The 15,832-nt window shown below is 48.3% G+C and overlaps 1 protein-coding gene across 1 annotated transcript; it reads left to right on the top strand.

The window, feature by feature from the left end:
- The first annotated feature begins 151 nt into the window (after positions 1 to 151).
- On the top strand, positions 152 to 7,776 carry enc3 (ectodermal-neural cortex 3). Its single transcript, XM_042057453.1, has 3 exons — positions 152 to 348; positions 1,484 to 3,281; positions 7,672 to 7,776. The coding sequence occupies exon 2, from the start codon at positions 1,491 to 1,493 to the stop codon at positions 3,258 to 3,260; it is 1,770 nt and encodes a 589-aa protein (XP_041913387.1). The 5' UTR covers positions 152 to 348; positions 1,484 to 1,490; the 3' UTR covers positions 3,261 to 3,281; positions 7,672 to 7,776.
- The last annotated feature ends 8,056 nt before the right edge of the window (positions 7,777 to 15,832 follow it).

The raw sequence follows: 15,832 nt of genomic DNA, 5'->3' as shown, positions 1-15,832 counted from the left end.
GTTGTCGTTTGAATATAGCTCTTTTTAAAAACATGATCGGTATGGGCAGGGTGCTTTGATTCCAGCACTCTTCCTTGATTGGACACATCAAGAGTAGAGTAGGAGGAGCTCATTTAGTTGCTAGATAGACTACTACAGCAATGAGGAAAAATTCGCGAAGTTAGTGGAAGGACTGTGCAGTTTTGGAGAAGTACTATCGAACTAATAGGTAGCCTACTCTAGAAACGTATTTCTAAAAAGTTCTAGATGGATTTAAATTATGTCTCGGATATTTGTGGAATAGAAGACAATTATCCACTCCGACGCTGAGAAATTCGACAAAGAAACGTATACGAATACCACGGACCAGTAAGTAGCAACAAGGAAATATTTCTGTAGAGTTAATTGCGCTGACAAGTAATTTCACATATACAATTACATATATTTATGTATTGCCGAATTGTTCACCTTTAAAAATGACACAACATGTCAAAATAGCATGAATATTCAGTGCAGAAAGTGTTCTCTTCTGATGCATGCTGGAGTGTTCTCGACTGGGGGACGACGCGTGTTACCAGCATGTACATTTCATCCACTTCTGTTTCATCAGAACCTGGGACTGTCGAGCAGTCTTCTTGCTTAATTGAATTATTTGTATGCCTGACAACAATGTCGATATGAAATTTGGAGATCAGTTAAGCGATACTTATACCATCCAATGAAAAAACTAGAATAGTGGTCCTGATTAACATACGTTGTGTTAAAACATGTGTTAAATCTAGTGACTGTAGGCTATTATAAGGTTAAGTCATAGCCGATAATAGCATTATTTCAGTGAGGCTTATAAATGTGTAATTATTTGTTTTACTGCCGCTTATTAGGCTACATAAAAATGATCAAATATTAAATCTTAATAATAATAATCTTAATAACACCGCTTGGCTACATAGGCTACATTAAAAAAGAACCAGCTGAGCACATACATTAGCCTATATGAAACATAACTGGTGAATTATTAACGCATGTGGTGATAGGAGGAAGTCAGGTGCATACAGCCTGCTGCTTTGTTCGGTTATAGCCTATTAGTCATTGCACTGAAGTGTTTGCTATTTAATGTTGATCTATGCTGATTTGGGTGGAGAGGCACATTCGTCATTTGGATAGTATAAATTAAGAATAATCTGTATTGCAAATCTCAGAATATATGTCACAGCCTTGCTATGTCTATTTCTACCAAAACGGAGAATCATGGATTAGGTTTTGAGCACTCTGCCTTTGCCTGTGAGGTGCACATTCTTCTGGAGCTTTAAACTGTGTGTGAGGGAATATTTGATTTTCTCTGCTTGATTCCTTTGTTCTCTCTATGTGCTGCACCTGTGTCAAGTTTAATTGGATGTGCATGCTCTGTTATTGTTATTTTACTTGGTGGTTGGTTGTCATGGTGATTGTCAGAAATGTTTTCTCCTGGGGAAATAAAAAATGCTTTTTTATCTTTACTATCAAGGTCGAAGATGTCTGTGAGCAACCATGAGAACCGGAAGTCAAGGTCGAGCTCGGGCTCGATGAACATCCATCTCTTCCACAAGACGTCCCACGCCGACAGCCTGCTGACACACCTCAACCTGCTCCGCAAGCGGCGGGTCTTCACTGATGTGGTTCTGCGGGCGGGCCACCAGGCCTTCCCTTGCCACCGGGCCGTGCTGGCGGCGTGCAGCCGCTACTTCGAGGCCATGTTCAGTGGCGGCCTGAAGGAAAGCCGCGACGATGAGGTCAACTTCCACGACTCGCTTCACCCCGAAGTGCTGGAGCTTCTGCTGGACTACGCCTACTCCGCCCGCGTCATCATCAACGAGGAGAACGCCGAGTCACTGCTGGAGGCCAGTGACATGCTGCAGTTCCACGACATCCGCGAAGCCTCCGCCGAGTTCCTCGAGAAGAACCTGCACCCGTCCAACTGCCTGGGCATGATGCTGCTCTCCGACGCCCACCAGTGCCAGAGGCTGTACGAGCTCTCCTGGAGGATGTGCCTGGCCAACTTCGCCACGCTCTACAGGACGGAGGATTTCCTGAACCTGCCCAAAGACAAGATCCAGGAGCTGATATTCAGTGAGGAGCTGGAGGTGGAGGACGAGAGTTTGGTGTATGAGGCCGTCATCGACTGGGTGAAAGCGGACATGGACAGGAGGCATAGTGACCTGCCAGAACTGTTGCGCTGCGTGAGGCTGGCCTTGTTGCCGGAAACCTACCTGCTGAAAAATGTTGCGTCGGAGGAGCTTGTGATGGGACACAAGGTGGGCAGGGAGATTGTGGAAGATGCCGTCCGCTGCAAGATGAAGATCCTGCAGAACGACGGCGTGGTGACCGGCTTTTGTGCCCGCCCACGAAAGGTGAGCCAAGCGCTGCTCCTCTTGGGAGGCCAGACGTTCATGTGTGATAAGGTCTACATGATCGACCATAAGACCAAGGAGATCACCCCCAAAACAGACATCCCGAGCCCTCGGAAGGAGTGTAGCGCGTGTGCCATTGGCTGCAAGGTGTATGTCACGGGTGGGAGGGGGTCAGAAAACGGAGCGTCAAAGGATGTGTGGGTGTATGACACGCTCCACGACGAGTGGTCCAAAGCTGCTCCCATGATGGTGGCCAGGTTTGGACATGGCTCAGCAGAACTGGACCACAATTTATATGTAGTTGGGGGACACACGTCTTTAGCTGGGTCCTTTCCAGCTTCTCCGTCGGTCTCCCTGAAACAAGTGGAACAGTACGACCCACAGGCTAATAAATGGACGTTGGTGGCCCCTCTCCGTGAGGGGGTTAGCAATGCAGCCGTAGTCGGCGCCAAGAACAAACTCTTTGCTTTTGGAGGCACAAGTGTCAATAGAGAGAAATATCCCAAGGTGCAGTGCTTTGACCCGTGTGAGAACCGGTGGACTGTGCCTGCGATGTGCCCGCAGCTGTGGCGCTACACAGCCGCCGCCGTGGTCGGCAACCAGGTGGTGGTGATCGGCGGGGACACCGAGTTCTCGGCCAGCTCGGCGTACCGTTTCAACAGCGAGACGTACCAGTGGTCCAAGTTCGGGGACGTGACCGCCAAGAGGATCAGCTGCCACGCCGTGGCCTCGGGCAATCGCCTCTACGTGGTCGGGGGATACTGTGGGGTACAGAGGTGTAAGACACTGGACTGTTACGACCCCTCCACGGACACATGGGACAGCGTCACCAGTGTGCCCTACTCACTCATCCCCACAGCCTTTGTCAGCACCTGGAAGTACCTCTCAGCATAACACAGAGGATCCTTTGATCTGGTGAGTTATGTTCTCAGTTTTTCTTAAACACACATTTGCAAATGCCATTTTTCATTAAATTAGTATGGAACACTTCATAAACCTTAATATTTGGAGACTATCTGAATTTATGTGCGAAATGAAAGTGTAGTGTCTGGAAGTAAGCAGTGCTTGTTAGAGCAGATGAAAGACTTTTGGCACTCTGCACAGCGTTGTTTAATGTGAATGTTTAGCCTTACCATGGGGATCTCAGGTCTAAACAAACCCAAACATTTGGCAAGGGCATGGCGTTTTATTAGACAGCAAGGTCTGTGTTTGCCCCATAAATTGTTGAAAAATGTTCTAATGAGGCCTGTTGGGTGTCAAATGAGGTACTAAAGGAATGCTGAGACCTTAATTACAAAGCAGACGTGGAAGCCACAGGCCTCGGAACCCTCACATGGGGAAAAAATCACGTTTGTGCTTGTTTTGCTGCCCCTGGTAACAAGTGCACCCAGAATCTGTCAACCATTTCCACACACACACACAAAAGTCGATTTTCTCAGGAGCTACCAGGTGGCCATTTTCGGAGTCCAGCCATGTTGATGCAGGAGGGGGTAGCCATACCTTTTGATTGTTTCAGCGCTAGGTTGTTTAGGCGCTGATACCGCTCATTGTGTTCTGACAGACCAGTGACAAAGCAGCCGTCGATGGCCTTTATGACTTTGCATTTGCAATTTGCATTTGAAAGTGTCCACCGAGAAGAATGATTAAAGAGCGTCGTGACATCGCAGGGCAAAGCTGCCAAGTTTCTCATTTAATCATTAACCCTCAACATGCCTGAAATCATTAACCCAGACTTCCTGAAACCATATTTGTTTTCTGTACTAATTAACCCTGTACTTTGGCTCAGATCTATGACGGCAAACATCAAGTCAATGAGCCCTCAGCGGTTTTATTTCAAGCAGTTACAGCAGCCTAGTTTAAGGGCAGCTTACAGGAAGTATAGAATAGCCTCTGTTTGCTCTTACTCAACAGTAAACAGCTGGCTGGGGTGGAGACACATGTCTGGGCGAGAAAGGTAACACGGCTCTGAAGTCCCGACACTTCAGAGGGCCGCCGACGGCTCCCCATGCACTCTCATTTCTGGTTGCTTTCAAAGTTCTCAAAGGAGCGCTTGCTTGACAGTGTTTTTTAATCATCCTTAGACATGTCAAGATGCCTGAGAAGGAAGGACAGAGAGGAAGAGTGAGAGAGAAGAGGAGAGGGAAGGGGAGAGAGAAAGAGAGAGAGAGAGAGAGAGAGAGCGAAAGACACAAGCTATATTTTGCACAGTTTGGCAGCCAAGAGCTGGAAACTAATAATACCCGAGTGCTCCTGGAGTTGTCGGCTGTCGGCAGAGGTCAGAGAAACAAATAAAGAAAGTCCACATTTCTCTCTCGCTCTCTTTCCACTCCTCATGTTTACGAAGAGTCGAATGACAGCGTTCTGAAATACTTGACATGGCAATGAAAGGGTTTTTGTTTGTGCCCACATTAGGCATGCAATTCGTCCTGTGAATTAATCATCCACATTTAATTGGTGGTCTTTAAGGAATGAGGGTGTGTCATACCAACAGCATTCCTTATAGCATCTCACCAAGAGGAGCCACATATTTGATGTCAACATTAATGAAACTAACGATGCAAATGAGCCGGAGCACTTTTAGCCACGTCCCAAAGATACCATATCTACACAGGGTGGGACGTATGGAATGCCCTGTCTTAACCGTAGCATACACTCTCAGAAGAATTGGCTCTTTATTGGTTCTTTCAACGGAATAAAGGTTCTCCATAGAAGGTTCTCCATAGAACTTTTTTCCATATGAAGGAAGCCAGATTGCAGATAAAAAGGGTAGTGGAGCAAAAAACAGCTCATTTGTTTTGCATGCTGCCGACCAGACAGCATTTGTTTTTAACGAGAGAAGCAAAGCTGGGCATGACAAACAGGGCGCTCTCTTTGGCTGTGACATGGCGCACCTGGACAGGGTCAGAGGTGACGAGCCGTGCTCCAGCTTGTTTTCCTCGACAGCTGTCATTGGCTGAGAGGAGGAGAGGGGTGAGACGCTGGAGACGCACTCATTCAATACTAATGTTTTATTAATGCCTCTAAAGGCCAACCGAACTGCCCACTGAAAGAGGCATTCTTGGGACATCTGTGTGCTGTCCCCAGCCTTTAGAAACGCACAGACACGCACACACACAGAGAGAGAGAGCACGTGCTGCCACCCCGCTACTCCCCTCCCCCCCTTTCCAAATCTCCAGAGAGTTCGCCCCGTTGCGGTAGCCTGCACAATTGGATTTGCATTTGAACCTAATAGCGTTTTTATTGCTCTTTTCTGCGGGGCATGAAAGCGAGGAAACAGACTAAACCGGGTGGAAAATACGATGCCTGGAGTGACTTAATTGTGGTTAAGCCACAATTTGATTAGCAGTTATTAATATATCACCTGTCAAAGGGACCTTGTCAACAGCTCAGTTTACACCGGAAATCTGCTGAAATAACAACGAAAAAATTACTTAAATTGACAAGTTGTCAAGGGTGAAATTCTTCTTTGACTACATCTATTGTTAGATGCAAACATTTTTATAATATATCAATCATTACTGTCTATGCATGTTAAACATATTTTGTGTACTGTGCGTATGTCATGTCAAGTCAAAACAAGACAAATGTGAAGGCCGTTCAATGATTGATCCATTAGTCAATGGAGTATAATTATTTCTTCTCATTAGCAAACATTGTTGCACACGCCTGTGTGTATCACTGGGGAGAGGTCAATGTAAGGTCGATCCATGGTCCCTTGTGTTGACGGCCGTTGGTATTTTGAGGCCCCAGATGAACAGATGTGGTCGCCATAGCAGAATGTCCCACGTCTCCTGTGCAAACGAGCCGTCTGATCACCAGAATTTATGGACGCGCTGGCGATCTGACACCAATCACCTCTCAGCTCTCACCTCTCCCAAGGCCGAGCCATTTCCTTACTGAAGGGAGTCTTGTTGCCTTTCAAATTCAAGATAAGGCCTCTGATCAAAGGTTACTGACAGTGGCTTCCAGAGTCAGCACAAGGCACGGGCAGAAAAAAAAAGACTCTTTTTTTTAGCGGTCGGAAGAGTTTAAAGAAGGCAGACACAAAGAGTATCAGGAATCCAGCGCCGGGCTGGATAGTAGGGCCTTTGTGCCTCTTAAGCTCCTGTTGTCTCTTTCGGGTGTTTCAGAGAGGGGGAAGGCTGTAGTGGGCCGCGGCCTTTGCCGATTTGTGTACTCTGCTCGACGAACCCGAGGAACTGGTTTGGTCTGAAAACTGGGTGGAAGGTCAGCCTTTTGGCCGTGCTATAGTGGTGTGTCCCTTCCAGAGTGAGAAGAAGATAGAGGAGGGGAAGATATATAGAGAGTGAGATTCCGGAGGGCCCTGTATTGACTGCAAGACTAGTCACTGAAAATGCCCGTTATAGGCGAGTTATGTAACGACTCCTGGAGGTGGCACGGAAATAAACTCTTTGCGGTTTTTGCGCCTTGGCGATCACATGACCCGAGCTACCGCAGAGTGCTGAGTGGAACTCGTTACCTCAGAATAACACGGCCCAATTTGAAAACAAGCAGGAACGTTCACTTTCAATGCAGCCCTTTGAGAACAGGCCCCGGCTAAATTTAAAGCTGCTGCTCCGGTGAAACGATGATCTGCAGGGCGGCAGTATTTTTACTCACCTCCAGCGGAATGAGGCAAAACACAGGCACGAGGTTGGATGTGTGTGTGTGTGTGTGTATGGGGGGGGGGGGGGTAAACAGCACTCAGACCTGTGGACTGTTCCAGGCAGTGTGGAAACTTCAGAGTGCTACTGGCACGTGGAGCGTCCACAGCAGCGCCTGACTGGGCCGGGTTATCGGCCTCTCTCCCCACATGTCCTGCAACCTGCACATTACCGCGGGCGCGGATGCGCAGCGGGCTAAATATGGACTAGAGGCAGGAGACCAAAACCAAAAAGAGACCAAAAGGGAAAAAAACTCACCTCAGAACCATCTTCTATATTTGTCCAACAACTTTGCAACGTTGCTTATGTTGAGGCCTGAAGCACTGACTAATGGCATAATGCAATCATGTAATTTCCTATATCATTTAATTTCTACTAAGTGGTTGTGGCGTTTTAACAATACTTAGGGGTCATGCTCTTTTTAAATGAACAGTGTATGATTCTGAATGAATGAATAAATGCAATGATCATTTTTGGAAGGTTGGCTGACGATATTTTTAGATAGAAAGCTCTGGCTAAATAAGGATGTGGGCAGTTTTTACAAAAATGTGAGGATTTCTTAGTCCTTGAACCTTGAGTTCATTGAATGCCTTTCTAACTTCTCTCTCTCTCTCTCTCTCTCTCTCTCTGTCTCCCTCCAGATCGTCGGCCGTGATTGGAATGCTGGTGTGTGTCTCCCCTCGCCGACTGTGGAATGTCGAGGGGATTGCAGGGGGTGGCGCGAGGGGAAGGGGGAGGAGGAGGGGAGTGGAGGGGGGGGGGGGGGACTGTAAAAAAATCCTCCCCAGCAGTGGAACTCACATGGGCCTTACACCAGATCAGTGGAGGGATGAAGCAGGACTAATGACAGAGCCGTGTCGAGTGGAAAACCCCCAACACGTCCTTGAAGTTCCCTACTGACTGCTCCGCTGCCTCCTCTTAACTCAAACACTGGGCCCTGCGTCCTGGGCACCTCACTGTGGGCACGCCGCAGGGTGGACATGGCCTCGTGCCCCGCCATCTCCTGCATTACTAGCCAAATCTGGCAGCCCTTGAGCTGGCACGGAGCAGACTGGACCGGTCAAGTCTGCAGGTGCATCGCTGCAGGGGGAGCAGGACAGAGCTGCTCAGATGGACATACTTCCCCCAAGACTCTTTTTAAAAAAAATCATATCATCATATAAAAACCTTCATTTAGAAGATGCCTGGGTTCTGTGCATGGATATGTCTGTGGGATTTTTAGGCTTGTGGTTGAAATGCCTTAAATATCAGAAATCAGTAATCCCCTCCCTGTGTAACAAATGCTATGCAGAATGTTGCCAACGGCTTGTAATGGCTTAAAACCATATTTCAGAAGTTCTGTGACTGACTATTTGGGGTCTCACCATTTCAGTTTTGTTCATTTTTTCTGTTTTCTGTGTATATGTATGTGTTTGTGAACATGTATATAGATTTTGTTGATGTTTTTTTTTACATGTTTATGAAAATGCTTGTATAGATTCTTAATGTGCTGCCTAACTGATTGCTGTGAATGAATGTACCTTCTACCACTTTTCCACAACACTATTACACAAAGTCAACTCAGAACTCTGAGCAGGGTGGACCGAGCATGCTTGGTAGTCACTCGAGTCAGTTACACCTCACAGCTTTTCTCTGATTTTTACCTTTTTATCAAGTGGATATTGTTACCTTGCAACATTTTTGCCTTTTTTCCACTGTTAACGGCATGATTTAAGATGTGTTTACATAAACCTGTGACTTGGAAACAGTGACTTATCAAGGTGTGGGCCTTCTCACTCCACTGAAACCGTATAGGGGAACACAGCCACTGGACTCAGCAGGACAGTACTAAATGGTCTGGCTCCGCCAGTGGGGGGGTGGGGGGTTCAACAGGGTTCTGAGGACATTGTAAATGCCAAAACTATTGTGTCTGTTAGGTGAAACTGGATATAGTTCAAATATGCTCAAGTGTTCCCTTCAGTCTAGTCTCTCTGTCATAGATGCACCTGTTGTTTCTTGTAAATCTTGTCTGTATATGTTGTAGTTTTTGCACCTTAATTCGAGTTGTAAACTGAACATGTCTTAAATTATCACTGTTGTGTCTTTTGTTCTCTCTGAGCCATGTGGGAAACAGTCTGTTAACATGTTTATTTTCTACTTACTTTAATGTAGCTTAACTGGAATTAGAAAATAGATTTGCTTTATATTTTAAATGTTTCTCCACTTTATTTTCTCACATAAATGAATAAAACATCTGAAAAAAAAAAAAAAATTTTTTGAAGTAGTGGCTGTTTGGGAAGCTGGCGTCTCAAAATTAAACAATGTGCTTACATAATATTTATTACATTTAAAAGTCACTTTAAAAAACAGTTATAAACAGTGTGGTATTGGATCAGCTTTGATGAAGTTCATTAAGGTCTAGTCCAGTTCCAGTTAAAACTTGTGGCTATTTTCATGAGCATTAGGTAGGGTGATCTAGGTAGCAAAAATTAAAATGTAAACTTGTTTTCACCCACTTTGATATAAATGGGTGGCTTTTGGCATATGTTGCATTGCTTTGCTAATGTTTATTCACACTTTCTTACATTACATAGCCAGTCTCACCATGTCTGACACCACACCTTCTGGTTATATTGTGGTAATTCCATTAAATCGCTCTGCTTGTGCAATTATACCACATACAAAAACAAGAAATGACATTGCTTCAGGTCTGCCTCAGACATCTCTGCCCTGCTAATCGTTCTAAGTCATCCAGTATATACAGATCCAGCGTATAGCCCTTGTGTATATCTTATGATGCCTTTTTTTCAGACAATGAAGTGTAATCAGGGGTTGGCAAGGATGAATAGGCGCACCTGTGGCCTGTGTCGGCTGGGCAGGACGAGGGCACTGTCCCCGTACTGTTCATGCCTGGGCAGGGTTTGTTCATGCGAGCGCTTGTGGATGGCACTCACCACAAAGAGAGGAGGAGAGCTCCAGCTCCATGTATGAGCCGCACATTCCACAGGGCAGGCCTTGAGAAGGAGGGAGAGGGGGGGAGGGGGAGGGGAGCATACCTCTGGGTGCCTGTGGTTTGAAAAAAGGTTGCTGGGTGTGTCTAAAAGCGAGCTTGGTCGAAGGCGCTCATTTGCACTAAATGGTGACCTGGTTCAACATCTGCAGCTGAAATGCTGTCTCTTGAGCAGGCGCGGGGCAGCACATTTAGAGCCGTTGAGCCATCAGACAGTGGAGGGCAACAGGGATGCTGGTCAGACAGAACAGTGTGACCTTTTGTGAATCAGCTGTACTTTGGCTGTACTCTGCTGTCTGGCAGTGAATCACAACCTGCCTTGAATCAAATTAAGTAGCTCTTGAAACAAATTCAGAAAAAGCTCGGCGTCGCTACCTTCCTCAAAGACGATAAGTCCCGTCCCCCCTTCCTCCTCCTCATCTCGATCAACCCCAGACCAGAGTGACCCACAGCCCCTGGTCAGACAGGCTAGTCTGGTGGGCAGTAAGCCCCACTGGGTGCCTCCTCTGAGTGAGGGCGGCCAGTGGTCCAGTGCTGATGAATTAGCCTGGAGCGAAAGGGCACGCAGGGGCCAAGACTGGGGGCAGATGGCGGGTCTTCCTCAAACAGCTGGGGCCACTCCGGTGGGACGGACCAGAGGTTAACAAGCAGAACTCCAGTTAAGTGGAAACGGACATTTCTTGGTTTCTGGTCGCCTCCCCTCTGATTTACTCCTGCGGCACTTCAAAAGGCCCCACGGCTGCATTATTCTTTTGTGGCAGTAATGACAAATTATGACTACTCCATGATCGTAACCGAAAACAATCCCCCCGCCAATTATTTGGAAGCCGGTCTTTGTTTTTTCAAATTTTTACACGATTACACAACGGTTTTCATCATTTAACAAGCCCCACGCCTAAAAAAGCTCCAACTAAATCTGACATCATTATAAACAAAAGAGTCCCGCTCCAGCCATGCATGCCCGCACTGCAGGGAATATTGGTGGCAACATGAGAGGGGGAAAAGCCTTTAATTTATGTATTTCCAAACACAATACAAACATGCATAAGAAGATAAAACATCTTTCTCCACTGAAAGGGATTCTGGCAGGGGGAAACATGGCGGCAGGGGAGGAGTGGGGTGGGGTGGGAGCGCGCCGCTCGTCAATAGCGCCATTGTCATGCAAAAAGCGAAATGGAAAATTTCAAACAAGATTCCTCAGGGCCGACACAATCAAAACTGGCGTGCATAAATAGACGTTTGAAACTTGGCCGCAGACAAAAGACACACAAACAGGCCGCCAAAGGCAGAGGGGAGCGAGGGGAGGGGAGGAGGGACAGTGGAGGGAAGGAAGAGAGAGAGAGAGAGAGACAGAGAAACGGAGAGAGGAGATGAAGGAAGCTGTGCCGCGCCAATCTGGGCTCACAGGGCTGTGCGGTTGAGTCTGTGTGTGGCTGGGTGGCGATGGTCGTGACCCCGAGCAGAATGGGAGCAGTGGGCTGGAATGGACAATGGGGAGGCGGATGAAGGGGGTCGGGGGTGTGGGAGGGTGTTGCGGGGGTAAGTTCTGTGCTACCACTTCACCCAAACAGTGGCGTGTGTCTGCCAGGCCAGAGACCTACAGCTGGGCTGGCTCACACGGATGCAAAAAAAAAAAAAAAAAAAAGACGCCAAATTAGTGGAGAATTAACTTCGACTCCCCCAGAGACTTGCACCCGGGGGAGAAGGCCTGACTGCTCCACACCCCACCAACAGACAGCATGGTCCCTCAGGGAGAGCAGTGAAGGGGCCTGGGGACAGAAAACAAATTGTCCATCATATGAGAACAGAGTGGGCTCTTTTGGTGCAACATACAACAGACACCTTTGTGTCTAGCCAGTAGACACCATTGGAATTATATTACTGGCATCTATGTATGTGTACAGGGGGACATAATGTCACTTGAAAATTATAGATATAGAACTAACTTTATTTCAGCTGTTGAAGTGGCGCCTGTGAAGGAAGGCGCCTGCTTGATCTCCCCATGATTACACACCAAGGTTGCTCTATTGGTAATTCTGCTTTGGTTGCTTTGGTTCTTTGGCCATTTGGGCTACCATAAAACATGTAAACATTTCCTTTTATCCAAACCTAGTTAGACCCATTGCTTAGGGTCATGAGTGACTTACAAACGCAAAACAGCCCAAGGCACTGAGCTGGTCACCCACTTCAGTACCTCCAGGTTTCGAGACGAGCTCGTTAGAGGTTGTTAGGTGGATTCCAAGGTGCGTCTGCACTGTCTGCTGTCTGACTGGAGTCGCGGGGGAAGGGAGGGTGAGGATCCGGACCAGTGCAGACAAGGGCCCCATACTAATCCCAGCAGGCCGCTCTCTCCCTCCCTCCCTCCTTCCCTCCCTCCTTCACCTCATCACCCTGTCCAAGTCTCAACAGAGGCCAGGCCCGCAGCTCCATGCGCTCGAGACGAGTAAACATCTACCCAGACTGACCGCTGAAACAAAGCGAGGAGAGATGTCCGCCCAGGAGGTAGAAGAGACAGAGAAAGGGGGAGAGAGAAAGAGAGGAGAGAGAGGGAAAGAGAGAGAGAAAGCTAGATGCAGATAGAGAGACACAGAGAGAGAGAGAGAGAGAGAGAGAGAGAGAGAGAGAGAGAGAGAGAGAGAGCACAGGGTGTAAAGAGAGAGGAAAGAGATTGTCACCATGAGAACAAAGAGCTGCCGTGTGGTTTGCCGTCAGCTCCCCGGGCTCGTGGATTTAGGAGCTGTGTGAGAAGAGGATGAGCCCACAGACGTGCCGAGCAGCCCCACTGTCCTCCAGCCAGCTCTCAGCCGCCAGCTATCTCCACTTCACAGCCACTGAGACTATAAAAACGGCCAGCCAAACCGAACCGTCATCCTGTTTTCTTGTCATTTTTCTGCTTTTTTTTTGCCACAGTCATTTCTCAGCAGCAGTGCCCACACTGTGGGTATTAAATAAGCCGTCACTGACTGCTGGACTATCACTCACCACAGCAAAAGGCACTCGGAGACGCAGCCGGTCAGCATGGGCATGGGAGAGAGCTGGACATTCCTCTCATCGTCGGTTTTGATTAAACGGCCCGTCTTTGGCAGAGGCCAGCCGAGGCAGCTATTTTTAATGGTGTGTGTGTGTGTGTGTGTGTGTGTGTGTGGGTGTGTGTGGGTGTGGGTGTGTGTGTTTGTGTGCAAACTGGATGCTCGTCTTTGAAGGGGACGGCGAGCATTCCGATGGGGATGGCGCTCTCGGTTGCTGCTGAAGCCCTTGGTAGCGTAATCTCTGTTTACATAATAACCAAATAATTACAGCCAAACAGTGGGGGAGAGAGAGGGGCGCCGGTCCGAGCAAGGGGCTCCCCAGGCTCTGCAACGCTGACCAGCTCACCAGTGGCTGGGTCCGACAGTAACCCTTACTGTGTGGAGCCCCGGCGTTTGATGTTTCGCCTGACCGCTGATACACTCAGGTTAACGCTCCATTGTAAGATCAGGGGCCAGGGAAACACCATGAAGTAGCTGGACACCAAGTGCCTTCCTGCCTCTGTCATTGTCCTCACACGCACACCCGCACACACACACACACACACACGCACACACACACACACACACACACACACACACACACACACACACACACACACACACACACACACACACACACACACACACACACACACATCATGAATACATCAAGCATGAGATAGGCAGACTGGCAGAGGAACAGAAAGACACAGTCAATGAAATGCTGGGGTGGATGCGGCATTACTTATTCACTCACATTCTTAGGAGGCTTTGCATGGTTGGATGATTTCTGCACCCTGCAAAGCAGTCAGCAGTCATGTGCGAGTGAGGCAGTGGGTTTAATTGGAATCCACTGCACCACTCAAACCACCCCCCCCCCCCAAAAAAAAAATCCAGCACTGTATGGGAGATGGCGGGTGGGGGTGGCTTTGAAGGCTTCCGCCTCAGGATACAGTAGACAAAAGCCTGTGTCTTCAAGCCAAGCCAATGTTGATTGGGCCGCCGGATGTTTCAAAGGGATCTGCCGCTCGCTGGCTCAGAGATGAGCAGAGTGCAGCAGCTGTGCACCACAACCCGGACTTGTTAAGAGGAGTCTGTGCACCGGTAATTACCCCTCCAAAAAAGAAAATCTGCCCCCCTACCCCCTCTTCATCTCTCCCTCCTCGCCTCCCTGCCCACGCCTCACATGCTAACTGCCATCAGGATGAATAATACAACACAACGGTCACACAGCTTCTGCACAAATGTGTGTGCATCTGTCTCTCTCTGGGGTATAAGCGTGTCATCCTCTCTCTCTCCCCCTCTCTCTCCCCTTCTCTTTCTCTCTCTCTCTCTCTCCCTCTCTCAGCTCTGGGTTTTGCAGGCTTAATGAAGCAGAGACGTTAACAGTGGACGCTCAGTCCTTTGTTAACACTGCTGTTGCTCATCCTGTCACAGGCATGCATATCCAAAGCAGGGCCTGTCCACGGGGTACAGTACGGTACAGTACAGATAGCTCTGCAGGCTACCATGGGAATGAGAGGACAATTGGCTGTAAAAGAGGGGGGTCTTTAAAATATGCCTGCTGTCCAAACAATAGCATGTGCACCTGCTGGAACATGCCCCACTTACTGTCTATTGTAGAGTGTGTTAAATTGGTGTGAGCCAATTGTACCAAACAGGTTTCCAGTTAATGTGGAGTTATTATATATACATTAAAGTTATAAAATAACATATATATTTGCATGTTTCTTGTATTCCTGTGTATTTCGAGGATTGATCAGGATTTTGTAGCAAATGACAATTAATTAATAAGTAATTGAAATAGCTGCTGATAATGAACAGGAAATGACTCCAAATCTGAGGTTTCACAGTGTAACGCAAAACTGCCAAGATCCAATGCTTGAGAGAAAGACAAAAGGTTTCCAGGCAGTAGGCATAAAGGCCTAGCCGAGAGGAAGGGAGGAGAGGAGAGGTGGAGAGGAGAGGAGAGGTGGAGAGGAGAGGAGAAGAGGGGGTTTTATTCTTCCTGGTTGCATAAACCGGTGTGGCACTCCTCTGCTCTGAAGGGGATTGTGCGAACTTTATCAAAGACATGCGGCCTAAATGGCAGATAAACAGGCCCAGATAAGGGCAGGCTCTCGGGAGCTGTGCTCCAACTCCGCCGTGTAGAGAGCCGCCAGCTGGCCACGTTTCACCGCGCTGGGACTCGCTCTCCCAGTACATGTCTGGCACGAGGGCCAGGGCGGCAGCAGCAGCAGCACTTTTATCTGAGGCAGCCATGTGATAATTCATTCACCCCCACCACCTCACCCCTCCCCCCCACACACACGCACACACACACTGCCTGTGCTACCTCTCCCTACACCCCATACCCTGAGATGCACCCCTAAGCTCTCTCTGTTCGGCTCAACCCGGTCCAAAGTCTCAGACAAACCACCACACCATGATCCCCCACCCATACACACATACACACCACACACCTCTCAACAAACACACACGCACGCACGCACGCACGCACGCACGCACGCACGCACGCACACACGCACACAAAGACACAAACCAGATACCTCCCTCTCTAGTCTCCACAGAGACACACACTCCAGACATCCATCTCTCTCACACACTTACAAGGACAGGTCAGGTGGCCTTTATTTCCTGCGACTGCTATTACAGTTGGGGAGGGATGTCTCGGTCCTCTAAACTCTAAATCACAGGCCCCCTCCCTGCACTCCCGCCATCAGGGGGTCAGACCCCCCGTGGTTCCAGCCCTGCCTGAGACGGGAGCCTGATGTTTCCCAGTTACTCATGCCCCAGTTTGTCCAT

Source organism: Alosa sapidissima, chromosome 12 (assembly GCF_018492685.1).
Source record: "Alosa sapidissima isolate fAloSap1 chromosome 12, fAloSap1.pri, whole genome shotgun sequence".
NCBI classification, from domain to species: Eukaryota; Metazoa; Chordata; class Actinopteri; order Clupeiformes; family Clupeidae; genus Alosa; species Alosa sapidissima.
This window is presented reverse-complemented; position numbering and strand designations above follow the sequence as displayed.